Source organism: Schistocerca serialis, chromosome 1, assembly GCF_023864345.2.
Source record: "Schistocerca serialis cubense isolate TAMUIC-IGC-003099 chromosome 1, iqSchSeri2.2, whole genome shotgun sequence".
Taxonomy (NCBI): Eukaryota; Metazoa; Arthropoda; class Insecta; order Orthoptera; family Acrididae; genus Schistocerca; species Schistocerca serialis.
In genome coordinates this window covers 140407101-140420795 of record NC_064638.1, presented here as the reverse complement: position 1 = coordinate 140420795, position 13695 = coordinate 140407101, and the positions used below count along the sequence as shown (strand labels likewise).

Genomic DNA, 13695 nt, shown 5'->3' with positions numbered 1-13695 from the left:
AGGTTGATGACTCTGCTACTGTTGAGAGTGAGAACTTGACAAATGGTACCAGATGGGCTCACTTGAGCATTTGTGGAGCTGAAGGTGTTCCTAAGTACGATAGCTTATCCAGGCTAATGCTTTCTGGTTTGACTTCAACGCATAGTAATGTTGAGTGTGAGTGTGCGTTCAGCTTGGTGAAGAAGAATTGCAGTCAGTTTAGTTCCTCCATGTCGAATGGAAGTCTGGGATCCATTTCTGTTTTGAAAACAAGTAGCAGTAGTCCATGTTGCATGAATAGTTTTCCTTCAGAATTTCTGAAGAAAAGGAAGGAAGCTACTCATCTTCATGTCTCCTATGTAGCTTAATGGAATATAGCCAGTGTTCTGTGCGCCGGAGAAAATTTTGTAAATAAGTGTAAATAAATGTTCAGCTTAGTAGTTTTGACAGTGTTGCTCATATTGTGGCTTGCAAGATCAAGCACAGAAAAGCTCATTCTTATGAAGTGTGTGAACTGTTTGTTAAGTGATGACAAATGAACACTCATCAGCAAGTAACTTGTTTAAGTACCTAACTTCAGAATTCGAAAATAGTGATCATAAAATGTAGACTACATTATATTTGTTAACATTATTTGTAATCTCTTTTTGTGTAGTCTTTTCTTGCTATGTTTCAACACCTGGAACACCTTGCAATGCATGCACATGGTAAATTTTTGTGATTTGGGATCTTCTGGATTTGTTTTTGAAAGTTGGCAGGTTTGCATCTGTCATGAATTATTTTGCTACCTAGGTAGCAGAATTCCATGACATTGCCTGCTTTGTGATCCCCAATCCTGATGTTAAGTTTCTTACGGTTCTCATTTCTGCTACTTCTCATTACTTTACTCTTTCTTTGATTTACTATCAGTCCATATTCTGTACTCTTGTTTAAGCCAGAAGAGAGAAACAAAAACAGTTTTTCTTCGTGGATTTGAATAATGTTGTTCTTCAGTACAAGAGTGTCAGATTTTCTGGCAGATGTAAATCTCTTGGGGGACAACCAATTCTGATGACTCTATAGCATTCCTATTTCCATGGAATCTTCATGCCATTCAGCAGATCCTTCAATTTGTCTTCACTTTAATTGAAGATAGCAATGTCATCAGTTAATCTTACCATTCAAGTCCTTTTCCACTGAATTGTAATTCAGCACTTGAATCTTTCTCCTCATTCCGTTATTGCTTCTTTGATGTATAGATTGAACAGTAGGGTGAAAGACTATATACCTGTCTTACGCCCTTATTGGTGTGAACACTTCGTTCTTGGTCTTTCTGTTATTGTTCCCTCTTGGTTCTTGTACGTATTACCCATCTCTCCGTATAGCTTACCCCAGCTTTTCTCAGGAATTCAAACATCTTGCATCATTTTACATTGTCAAATGCTTTCTCCAGTTTGACAAATCCCATGAACATCTCTTGAATTTTCTTGTCTTGCCTCTATTATCAATTCAGCATCAGAACTCTCTCTCTGTTGCCTTTACCTTTCCCAAAGCCAAACTGGTCATCGTCTAACACATCCTCAATTTTCTTTTCCATTCGTCTGTATATTATTCTTGTGAGCAGCTTGGATACATGAAGTGTTAAGCTGACTGAACATAACACTCACACTTGTTGGTTCTTGCAATTTTGGGAATTGGGTGGATGATGCTTTTCTGAAAGTCTGACGTTATATTGTCTGTCTCATACATTCTATACACCTTTCCACCTATTCACACTCTCCTGTGCATTTAACTGTGGAATTCACAGTGCACTCTTAATGTTACCACCCTTGATTTTTAACTCACCGAAGGTTGTTTTGAATTTTCTGTATACTGAGACAGTCCTTCTGACAGTCATTTCTTTATAGATTTCTTCACAATTTCCCCATAGCCATTTCACCTTAGCTTCCTTGCATTTCCTGTTTATTGCGTTCTTAAATGACTTGTACCTCGATATTCCTGAATTTCCCTAAACATTTTCGTGCTTCTGTCATTGATCAGCCAAAGCATTTCTTCCATTACCCACAGTTTCTTTGCAGTTACGTTCCTTGTATCTACGTTGTTCTCTCCAATTTCTGTGATTGCCCTTTGTAGAGATGTCCATTCCTTTTCCACTGAGCTGTCTGCTAAGCTATTCCTTATTACAGTACCTGTAGTCTTGGAGAACTTCAAATGTTCCTCTGCGTTTCTTAGTTCTTCCTTATTCCACTTCTTTGCACACTGTTCTTCCTGACTAGTCTCTGAGGCTGCAGTTATAGTGAAGTGGCAGGGCACAACCAGAGCAGCACAACACAACGAGCAGACTGTATAATTACAGAGATGCTACAGGCAGAGTGGCACGAAGCAGTGCTGAGCAAGTCAAAAATGTGTTTCATAGAGTGGCGACCAGAGCGTTAGAGTGACTGGCTGCATTCGGACAATGCTGGCAGCATTTGGCTGTTGCTGCGGGTATTAGCGTCAGTCCAAAAACTGATTTTACACAGTGTTGTTTATGAGACCAGTGAAACAACTATCATCGCAAATGATTAATTTTGGACAAGTTATGTGATGAGGTGGCAGCAGAATTACAGACTACGTTTCATTAACCTTTTATTTCTTTCATTGTCTTAAAACGAGAGGTGGTTATAAAATTGAAGTAGTGCAGCTGAGAAACACATGAAAATTGCATTTTATTATGTGAGAAAGTTTTCAAAACTGTCTTATTTGGACAGCTTCATTTGAAGCTATGTTAAAGTTCAGTCCTGTCTTATAAATGCATTGTATAGAGCGCTCAGTGTCTACCGTACGTTGTTCATTGACACTCGAAGAGCCTTGTGGATCAATGACAATTTTGTGGAGGAAGTACATTTCAAAATTTCACTAGCAAATTCTGCTGAAGTTTCTGTTGGCTTCCCAAATGCACTCCACATAATGATCATTATTCCCAAAGCACAGTCTATTAATCATTGTGATCTGGAAAAGCATATGTTGAAATATTCATTCCATGGATCTAAAACGCATTGACTGTAAGATTTGATAAAGATGCCTCAACTATGAATATACCTCATCTCCAGTGAATACGAATAGCAAAACAGCTGATGTCTTTGGTAGTGGAGTGTGTAGCAATATATTAAGCTCCTCTTTTTGCATCAAGCGAAATACACTAAAAGAATAAAATCTACCAACTTCCCTTTCCTTTCCATATCCATCAACATCAGTTATAATGAATTTCCCCTGAGGACCTGCAACAGGGTGTATACGACCCGGGAGATCCGGGAAAAACCCAGGAATTTTTCCGTCCGGGAGAAAACCGGGAAAAACCCGGGAATTTTTTAGAATTCCGGGAACTTTTCCTTGTTTTAGTTACCAGGTTAAATTTTTGTGATTTTGACTGGTAAGAATAATACTCTAAGGAAGGACATTACTGTATCCCGCTTCTGCAGAATAATGCTGCAGCAAAAAAACATGAACGAGAGAGAGAAAAAAAAAAACGAAAATAAAACTTAAGCCACAAAGGAAATGCGCCATACACAACAACAAAACACAGTTCTTATGCAAGAGTTTGCCAACCAAAGTGTCTCAAAGACTTTAGGAAGAATATGCATTGCTTCCTAACAACAAATTGCCTCCGATGAGCGTGACATGACAGCTGTTTACGTTTGATTCATTTCAGCAGTTGCGGGCGGGCTCTTGCGCATGCGCAGTTGAGTCGTGTGTGAGTAGTACCTTCTCCCGCTTCTGGCTTCCGGCTCGGAAATAATTTAGATCCAGGGCTGATGCACAGAGCAGTCTGAGTTGTAGTGGGGAGGTGGGTAGTCTCCACGTGACCTGTGTTTACGTTTAGTGATTTTGCTGTTTCCTCTTCCTCACATTAAATGAAAACAAAACGGATTTCTGTGGCCGGGAGCTACCAAGTGAATTAATATACATTTGCGTAATTATGGAGGGCTAAAATAAGCTGTTCGTTTCAGGTTTTATTTCCACCTTTGTGCCAGTCAAGTATTAATCACCTTGCAGAACAATGAAGTTATTTTTGTCGGTTTGCAAAAGAGATTTGGCCTTTATTAATATTTTCCGCCGAGGTAGTCAATTTATTTGAAAAGAAGTGTTTAATTTCACACTGTTGGCTAGTTTCAACTGTTCGCTGCATTTCAAGTGCACATTTGCCATCTTCCAGCTCGTATGGCATTATGCCATAATAAAGAACCAAACATGAGATAATACAGTACTGGTACTCCAGAAAATTTACATCTGAATCTGGACATACGATTGTGCACTTCGAGCCGAATTATGCATTTTAGTATAGTTCACGAAATTCTGATGCTCCTGAAGTATCCTTTGATGTCTTGTTTCTTTTATGGCATGATGCAAGATCTTTTAATATTTTACACATATGAACATGCGGGCTCCCTGCATCATCGTAGCTGCGTAGGCGCTCTCTGGCAACTGCTGAAACTAACCAATTTCTAACAGGTCACGGGAAAATATTGCAAATGGTGGTTTGAAAAGTGTTACTTTCAAAGTAAATTTCCATTTATGCAAGATGAATTATGTGCGAGAATGTGCGATGAATTTCTTAAATCACAGACCGTTTAACTCTCATTTAAAAATCAACTCTTTGAGGATGAACATCTAGAAGAATTTCGAGCCCAGGAGATCAGACATTTACGTCGTTATTAAAAATTTTACTGGCACATTTGTGTGATGTATCTTAAAGTGTAACACGCGCAAAATGATCAGCATTATATGTGGAAGCTTAGATTCTCTTGCAGCTTATTAATCTTCGAGACCAATATTATTTGTGAAAGCTTTGTTTTCCTTCTAGTAAAACTATGTATATTAATTTAAACCATTAACTTTTCTTTTTGTGTGTTCGCCCTACTTAAGAGTGATCTTGCTATTGGTTGACTACACTACGTGTCCTGTGCTGTCATCAGCTGAAGAGTGATCTTGCTATTGGTTGACTACACTACGTGTCCTGTGCTGTCATCAGCTGCCGAGATCACGTGACAAGCTCTGACTGGCTTACAAAAGCGCGTCGCAATCTTGATTTCATTGTTCGGAAAGTAACATGCAGTGTTCGGTGGAGTTCGAATTTATACCTCCATAAAACGAAGAAATGCAGCGTACATGTTGCTGCACAGCAAAGATCTTTCCAAAATGTGTTTCATTTAGACTGACACTTTAGATACTATCCATTTTATCGAGATTGGAGACAGCATCACCAACCCCCCCCCCCCCCCCCCCTCTCCCTCCCCCAAACCTCCGGAGTTTAGTTTTCAGTTTTCTAAGTGTCAGGAAGTTCTCGCTGGTGTATAAAACCCCAATCTAGTGATCCACCAATTACAGAGCTTGAGCACTAGCCACATGATCACTGCATTCTCATGCTCAGGGACACAATGTGCCGGTATTTAAGTGACGCTTCAAACTTCTCTTGTCATTACACCTTTCTACTTGCACATTATGTTGTCCTAATGGACTAATAAAAGTGAACAAAGCATTGCTTGGGGGTGACTGGAATTCTTGCAGTTGTAGCCAGCTTCTCGGTGGGTTGCTACATCCCTACATCCCGATGGGTGATGGCTGGAAGTGCATTGGCACCCTCTCTGGTGGTGGTGATAGCGGCGGTGGAAGGTGGCTGCCGTTCCTGGCACTTGACCCACAGCTCTATGCATTCAAACTAGAAATCTGGCAACATACACGGTAACAGTTATTGAACTGTATGAAAAAACGTAAATTAGTTACAAACTACGGTGTGCACACACTTTGTTCAACATACACTCCTGGAAATGGAAAAAAGAACACATTGACACCGGTGTGTCAGACCCACCATACTTGCTCCGAACACTGCGAGAGGGCTGTACAAGCAATGATCACACGTACGGCACAGCGGACACACCAGGAACCGCGGTGTTGGCCGTCGAATGGCGCTAGCTGCGCAGCATTTGTGCACCGCCGCCGTCAGTGTCAGCCAGTTTGCCGTGGCATACGGAGCTCCATCGGAGTCTTTAACACTGGTAGCATGCCGCGACAGCGTGGACGTGAACCGTAAGTGCAGTTGACGGACTTTGAGCGAGGGCGTATAGTGGGCATGCGGGAGGCCAGGTGGACGTACCGCCGAATTGCTCAACACGTGGGGCGTGAGGTCTCCACAGTACATCGATGTTGTCGCCAGTGGTCGGCGGAAGGTGCACGTGCCCGTCGACCTGGGACCGGACCGCAGCGACGCACGGATGCACGCCAAGACCGTAGGATCCTACGCAGTGCCGTAGGGGACTGCACCGCCACTTCCCAGCAAATTAGGGACACTGTTGCTCCTGGGGTATCGGCGAGGACCATTCGCAACCGTCTCCATGAAGCTGGGCTACGGTCCCGCACACCGTTAGGCCGTCTTCTGCTCACGCCCCACCATCGTGCAGCCCGCCTCCAGTGGTGTCGCGACAGGCGTGAATGGAGGGACGAATGGAGACGTGTCGTCTTCAGCGATGAGAGTCGCTTCTGCCTTGGTGCCAATGATGGTCGTATGCGTGTTTGGCGCCGTGCAGGTGAGCGCCACAATCAGGACTGCATACGACCGAGGCACACAGGGCCAACACCCGGCATCATGGTGTGGGGAGCGATCTCCTACACTGGCCGTACACCACTAGTGATCGTCGAGAGGACACTGAATAGTGCACGGTACATCCAAACCGTCATCGAACCCATCGTTCTACCATTCCTAGACCGGCAAGGGAACTTGCTGTTCCAACAGGACAATGCACGTCCGCATGTATCCCGTGCCACCCAACGTGCTCTAGAAGGTGTAAGTCAACTACCCTGGCCAGCAAGATCTCCGGATCTGTCCCCCATTGAGCATGTTTGGGACTGGATGAAGTGTCGTCTCACGCGGTCTGCACGTCCAGCACGAACGCTGGTCCAACTGAGGCGCCAGGTGGAAATGGCATGGCAAGCCGTTCCATAGGACTACATCCAGCATCTCTACGATTGTCTCCATGGGAGAATAGCAGCCTGCATTGCTGCGAAAGGTGGATATACACTGTACTAGTGCCGACATTGTGCATGCTCTGTTGCCTGTGTCTATGTGCCTGTGGTTCTGTCAGTGTGATCATGTGATGTATCTGACCCCCAAGAATGTGTCAATAAAGTTTCCCCTTCCTGGGACAATGAATTCACGGTGTTCTTATTTCAATTTCCAGGAGTGTATAAATGTCATTGGTGGTGATGTGTCACAGATGAATAGTGAAATTCTGCATGACCCAATGAAGTGTCGGAAGATCAATGCTGTAAATGACCTCCTGAATGGTTCTTTTCAGCTTAGCAATAGTTTTGGGGTTACTGCTGTCACCTTGTCTTTAATATAGCTCCTCAAAAAGGAGTCACATGTGTTCAGATCTGGTGAATATGGCGACTGATAGATGTCCATGCCAGTGGCCTCTGGGTAGCACAGAGCACAGAGCAGAAAGCGACCCCCAAATGCGCGCGCACGCGCGTTGATGGTGAAGATATTTCTCGATCGCGAAATGCACATTCTCAGTCCCCCAAATGTGTCAGTTTTGCTTACTGACTAACACATCCAAAAGAAAATGGGCTTCAACTTCTACTAATTCCCATAATACTCATGGCCAGCTGTTTAGTTTGAATGTCCTAATGCAAACTGTTCAGAAGATGTGATCTTATTTCATATAGTTCAATAATTGTCACCCTGTATCCATATTGTTTGAAAAAGGTGTTGCATAAATACATAAATTTGATTATTTTTTCAAAAATGCTGAAATTGGTTTTCAAGTTATTGTGTCTAATATAAAAATATGGCTGTACATTTTATCCCATCTTTAGGATTATGTACCAGTTAAAATTTCTTTTTTACTGATCGTATGATAGATGCGCATTACTTGGGTTGTGTTGATACTTGCTGTGGACTGTGTGCAGATTGCAGGTTGGACACCCCTGCCTAAAAGAATCATGGTTGGAATTCTTAGTAGGAAACTAATAAAATCATGATTATAACAATACTTCTGTGTTGCTCAGTATTCTGGATCAAGTCTTAATTTCGACATGATTTTGCAGAGTTGTGTGCCCCTAACCACAGTTGAAGTGGACTTATTGCTGCACATCCTAATTTTATCGTTGCAGATCATCATTCAGTGACTTCGCTCAAAAGCATGGGAAGGATGAGCGTTTCAAGAATATTGAGAAAATGCGTGAACGTGAGAGCTTATTCAATGAATATCTGCTGGAGGTTCGGAAGCGGGAAAAAGAGGAGAAGGTGATGCGCCGTGAACAGGTGAGACATGCCTACTTTATGCCTGCACTGCATAGCATATTTCACCTTTGAGCAGTGCTGCCCCTGTACTTGCTACACAGAGCTTCATATTTCATTTGAAAGTTGCAGTAATCAATCTTATCAGGAGAGAGGATTGTTGGCCATTTGCTCACAGTGTAAATGGGTTTGTGCCAGATTTGTAACAACATTTATTATTTAGCCATCAGTATTTGTTTTTCTAGTAGTCTTCTTTGGGAGCAATAACTATTATGATATCGCTTACTAAAATAAAAACTCAGAATTTTTTAGCTTGCATTTTCTTTCCTATTAAAGGTTAGCATTTGTCTTTGATGATTCCTTCCTGTCTTATTTACTTTGTGATGTTCACGAAGCAAGAGTTTTTATGGTTTTTGTACAATAAGAATAGAGCAGTAATTGGATGGTGTACTAGTATTCAGCTTCTTTATTTTTGCAGTGAACTGTTGCATTTACTTGTTATTAATAATGAATCTATTTTTAATGAAGTCAGGAGTGTTGTCATGCAAGTAATATGAGTAACAGTAATAATAATAAATACTAATATTTTCTGTGAAAATTACAGAGTAATGGACAAATGAAATTAAATTTGTTTACAGGTATTGATATGATGATTGGCATAGAAGTATTTAATCTAACATTATTTCATCATATGATTTGCTTCTGTTACCTTAGTTTGCCATACACATTATTATTAGTTAACAATGTTGGTTTCAGATATCTCCAAGACTGCTGTTTAATCTAGCAAAGGCAGATATGTATTAATCAGTATTTGGGGTGTGTAAAAGAACCATGAAATGCACTAAATGGTGAATTGCCACCCTGCGTGTAAAATTAAAATCTTACATTCTTCCTCTTACTAAGCACACTTTAGACCAAAATTCATGTTCAGTTATTAGATATCAAAAATTAATTTATTTCGTTTTACAGAATTAAACACAGTTTAACAAAAGAGAAATGACACATCTTTTGCTTGCATTTTTAAATTTTGTGCTTAGGGATTTCTTGTTCAGTTTCAGAATAATTATTTTTGAAATTTGCTTAAAACTTTATTACATTGACCAGAGTGTGAAATGTGTGAATAGACTAGTCTTACAAAGAATGGAGCAGAACTGATTCCCAGGCTGTCTTTCATAATGGATCTATCATAGTTAGTGTTTGCTACTTGTTGATTAGTAAGACTCGTCAACACAAAAGATATTAGCATTTCAGTTATAAAAATGCTTTGTTGGTATCATTAAAAGAAAATAATGTCATGAATGGATTAATCTAAGGTGGCAAGTAAACCAAGTCACCTAGTGCGATATACTGACATCTTATGCAGTGAATGAGGTGGAACATGTATCAAATGCACAGAAGTTGTGTCCACATATGGACAGTGTAAAGCCCATCTTCATCTCTTTCAGTATGTGTAGTGTGGTTTACAGTTCTGTTACGAAATAATGGAGAAAGTGGCCAGTTGATTTCAGGCATACCAAAGTCCATCACAGTAAGTTTTGCAATTATGTGCTTCTGATTTACTGGCAGTGACAGTCGTTCCAGTCTGCAAGATATTGTGTTCCTATTGCAGTAAGGATTACTGTCATGTGGCACAGCTCATGGCTAAATATTCCTTACCCATCAATCGGGAACTGCTGCAGGAAGACTACATACTGTCCCTTTCCATCACATTTCCAATTAAATGCTTGATCTTCATAATATCATGAAATAACAGTGGTTTCCGTTTATAGTTTTTGTTTGTCCCTTCCATTGTTCAGCAATCTAAGAGGTATTTCTGTAACTGTACCAGGTTGTACCATTTGCTTGATGATTCGTAATATGAATGCAAATTCTTACTTCTACTGCACACTCATAGGAGTGTTTCAGACCTTCGAAATGTGTACAAAATTCTTTTTTATCCTTTTCAATATAGCCAACTTTTTGTATGTCTATCATAGAAGTCATTACTAGTAACTCAGAACTCCATCACTTTACCCCATCCAGCTTTATATTTTACTGATTCTTCAACCAATCAAATAACTTGCATATTTAGTATGAAGCTTTTCTTTAGGAAACAAGCAAATCGCTTTTCCACTTAGCCTTAGTACCTTCAACAAATTGACTGTGAAGACTAGTAGAGCAAAACCTGTAGCACTGTGTTCTGAACAGGTATTCATGAGTTGTGTGTATGTTAATTTGAAAGCTATTCAGCGATGGTGTCAATCAAAAACAGATGACTCTTTGAATGTATTTATGTATACTAAAATGTTAACTGTAAAAATTGACAATTGTAGTTCACAAGTATCAGATGTCACTTCAGAGTATACAGTTACATTATATTTATTCCTGACCATTCTCAAAAGGTATCTTCAATTGATCTTTATCCATTATTTAAGTTAAAAATTTTATAATGACCAATGTAGCAAAATTATAAAAGCAAACATTGCTCAATACTGCTATTCTTTGTTTTACTTAAAAAATTGACATATTTTATTCAAATTGCAGTTATTCAGCATATAATACTAGTAAAAGTGTCTACCTTAATAGCTTGTGTATTTACAGAATTGTGATTATTTTAAAATATTTACAGCTGTCTTTTGGCTACAAGCTGTTTGACTTGCAGTAACATTTCAAGCTCTATGTAGCACCCAATAAGTGACATATTGAGAATCGGTAACTGTTGTGTTCTCGTAACCATGTACTTCAATTCACATCAGTTACATGATTGTCAATGCACACACTCATTACATATCTCTGTGGCCATTTTAATTTTACTGGCAGTTAATTTTCATTTTAAGAGTCTGTTAATATTGATATAGTGTCAGAAGAGACAGGTTATGAATCAGTAAAAAAAGTCATAATAAAACAGAAGTAACAAATTTGCTGTAAAATGGACAATTTAAATTATTGTACCCCATGTATCTTCCTCGACTTCATTTGGGTTCAGCTATACACTCAATCATGGTAATCCACCAGTAAATGCCAGTATTTGAATAAAACTGTCATTCATTGTGCCAAAACAGTCTGTAGACAAATTTGCTTTAATGGTGGTTTTTCAGCAGCTAGGATATTGAGAAGTAAATGTTATGCATTAGTGTTAAATTTCTCAAGTTGTTTTCTTCACTAAATCACTATGTACATGCATTGGAACTCCAATGGGAATGGTCCTTTCAGTCTCTTACCTATTGGCACCGACATCAATGTGTTGTGTGTATTGATTTTGAACATTCTTCTTTAGCATCACATAATGCTTTGATTCTCTTCTGTTCTGGCTTTCCACTGTCCATGATTCATTACCATACAATGCTGTGCTCCAAATGTACATTCTCAGAAATTTCTTCCTCCTCGAGTTAAGGACAGCATTCTTTTGGCCAGGAATTCTAGGTCAACGAGTGCCACGAGTGCCAAGAGCATGACTCGATTTTTCTTGAACCATGTTTCCTTTATAGAACAAAACATTTGAACTATCTCTGTGGTGCCTTAACCTTTCCTAACGTCACTTGAAGATGACATTTTCCCATACAGTACTGCATCATCATCAGCAGTCAGTCACAGATTGCTGCTCACCTCATTTATTAGGGTGTATATGCCACAGGACAACTGGGAAACCCAGGAAAATTCTGGAATTTTTTCATCTGGGAGAAAACAAGGAAAAACCTAAGAATATTTAGAATTCCAGGAATTTTTCATTGTCTCAATTTTCAGTTAAATTTTTGTAGTTTCTACTGGTAAGAACTGATACTCTAACAAAACCTTAAAAAAAAAAAAAAAAAAAAAAAAAAAAAAAAAAAAAAAAAAAAAAAAAAAAAAAATTAGTTGCAAAGAAACTCACCATTTACAGCAATAAAATACAGTGCACACACAAGCATCTGCCAACAGCAAAATGTTTCAGAGGCTTTAGGACGAAGACAGTGTAATACTTCGTAGCAACAAACTGCTTTCAATGAGCATGACACAACTGTTTACATTTCTAACAGGTCACATGAAAATATTGCGAGTGGTGGTTTGAGAAGTGTTACTTTCAAAGTAAATTTAGTTTTATGCAAGATGAATTATGTTTTGTTTAAGAATGTGTGGTGAATTTGTTAATCGTGGGGTGTTTGGCTCTCATTCGATACTTATTACTGTGAAGACTAGCCTCTTAAAAAATTTTGGACCCAGAAGACTAGCCATTTACGTCGTTATTTAAAATTTTGGTGGCACATTTGTGTTTAATAACACATGCAAAAAAAGACCAATATTGATTATAAGTGAAAGCTTAGCTTTCCTGGTAGCTGTACTGTATGCATTTTAATTTAAACCATTAACTCTTCCTATTCGTGTGTTCATACTAAACAGTGATGTTTCTATTAACTGACTATCTGCTGCCATTGGCAGGTGAGGTTATATGATGTGAGCTGTGACTGGCCCACAAAAGCACATTGTAATTTAAATTTCAGTGCCTCCGAAACTAATGTGGTATTGGTATTTATACTTTCGTAATATGAAAATATGCAGTGTACATGTTGCCACTCATCAAAGACATTCCCAAAGTGGTTTTTTTTCTGAGTTTTGTTTCCTAAAATGCAAGGAAAAAATGTGTTTCCACATGGGGAAAAATGTATTTTGAACCTGGCACTCCAGGAAAAATCTGGGATTTTCCCCCCTGTCCTACATTTACATCCTGTTTCTGTGTATAGAGAAGTAGTAGTGTCCTATTACTCAAGCCTGGGGCACTCTTGGAGATACTTTTGTCTCCAATGAACACTCATTGTCCAGGACAATGCACCCGATACGTCTCCTCCTCCTCCTCCTCCTCCTCTCCTTTTTCTTCTTTGGAATAACCCATTTGGGTACAATGAATCAACTTTGGCTTGTCTTCATTGCATTAGATTTCCTTAGTTTCCAAATTTCCTACATCGTTGTAGAGTGTTGTTCCCTTTCTTCTTGAGTCGACTTCCTTTCTCTCCTGAAATTCTGCCTTTTGAATTGCCTTTCTGAAATGCGTTCTGTTATCTATTGTGTCTATTGTAATTCCAGCATTGTAGCTATTGAATACTGGATTCTATTACTTAATCTTCAAGATATTCCTATATCTGACAACTGATTCTGTACATGCAATCCTTCGTTAACAGCTAGCAGCCTGAAACTTTTCAGATGCTTTCTGGAAATCTAGGACTACATAATTGCCCTTTGTCCATCATTTGCAGCATATTGTGCAACGTACTAAGATTTCTAATTAAAAAACATTTCGTAGTAGCAGAAGTTCATCATATACTTTGCTGTACATATTGGTTGTATGCAATTAATGACACTGTTGTGTATGGGAGATGTTTAGGAACATTTACAGTGAAAGGGTGGCCATCTGTATTCATTCAGAAAATGAGTAAAAAGTTCTTGAAATCAGGCAGTTCACACTATCCTAACATTCAAAAAGATTGCTATAAATAGCATGAACTATT

The 13695-nt window shown here is 39.3% G+C and overlaps 1 protein-coding gene across 1 annotated transcript in view; it reads left to right on the top strand.

Moving 5' to 3' along the window:
• Positions 1–13695, top strand: part of LOC126464350 (transcription elongation regulator 1) — a 260399-nt gene that overhangs the window by 156197 nt on the left and 90507 nt on the right. The window contains exon 13 of the mRNA XM_050096228.1: positions 8110–8260. Coding sequence (XP_049952185.1) covers positions 8110–8260 — 151 coding nt within the window. The remainder of the gene's footprint in view (positions 1–8109; positions 8261–13695) is intronic.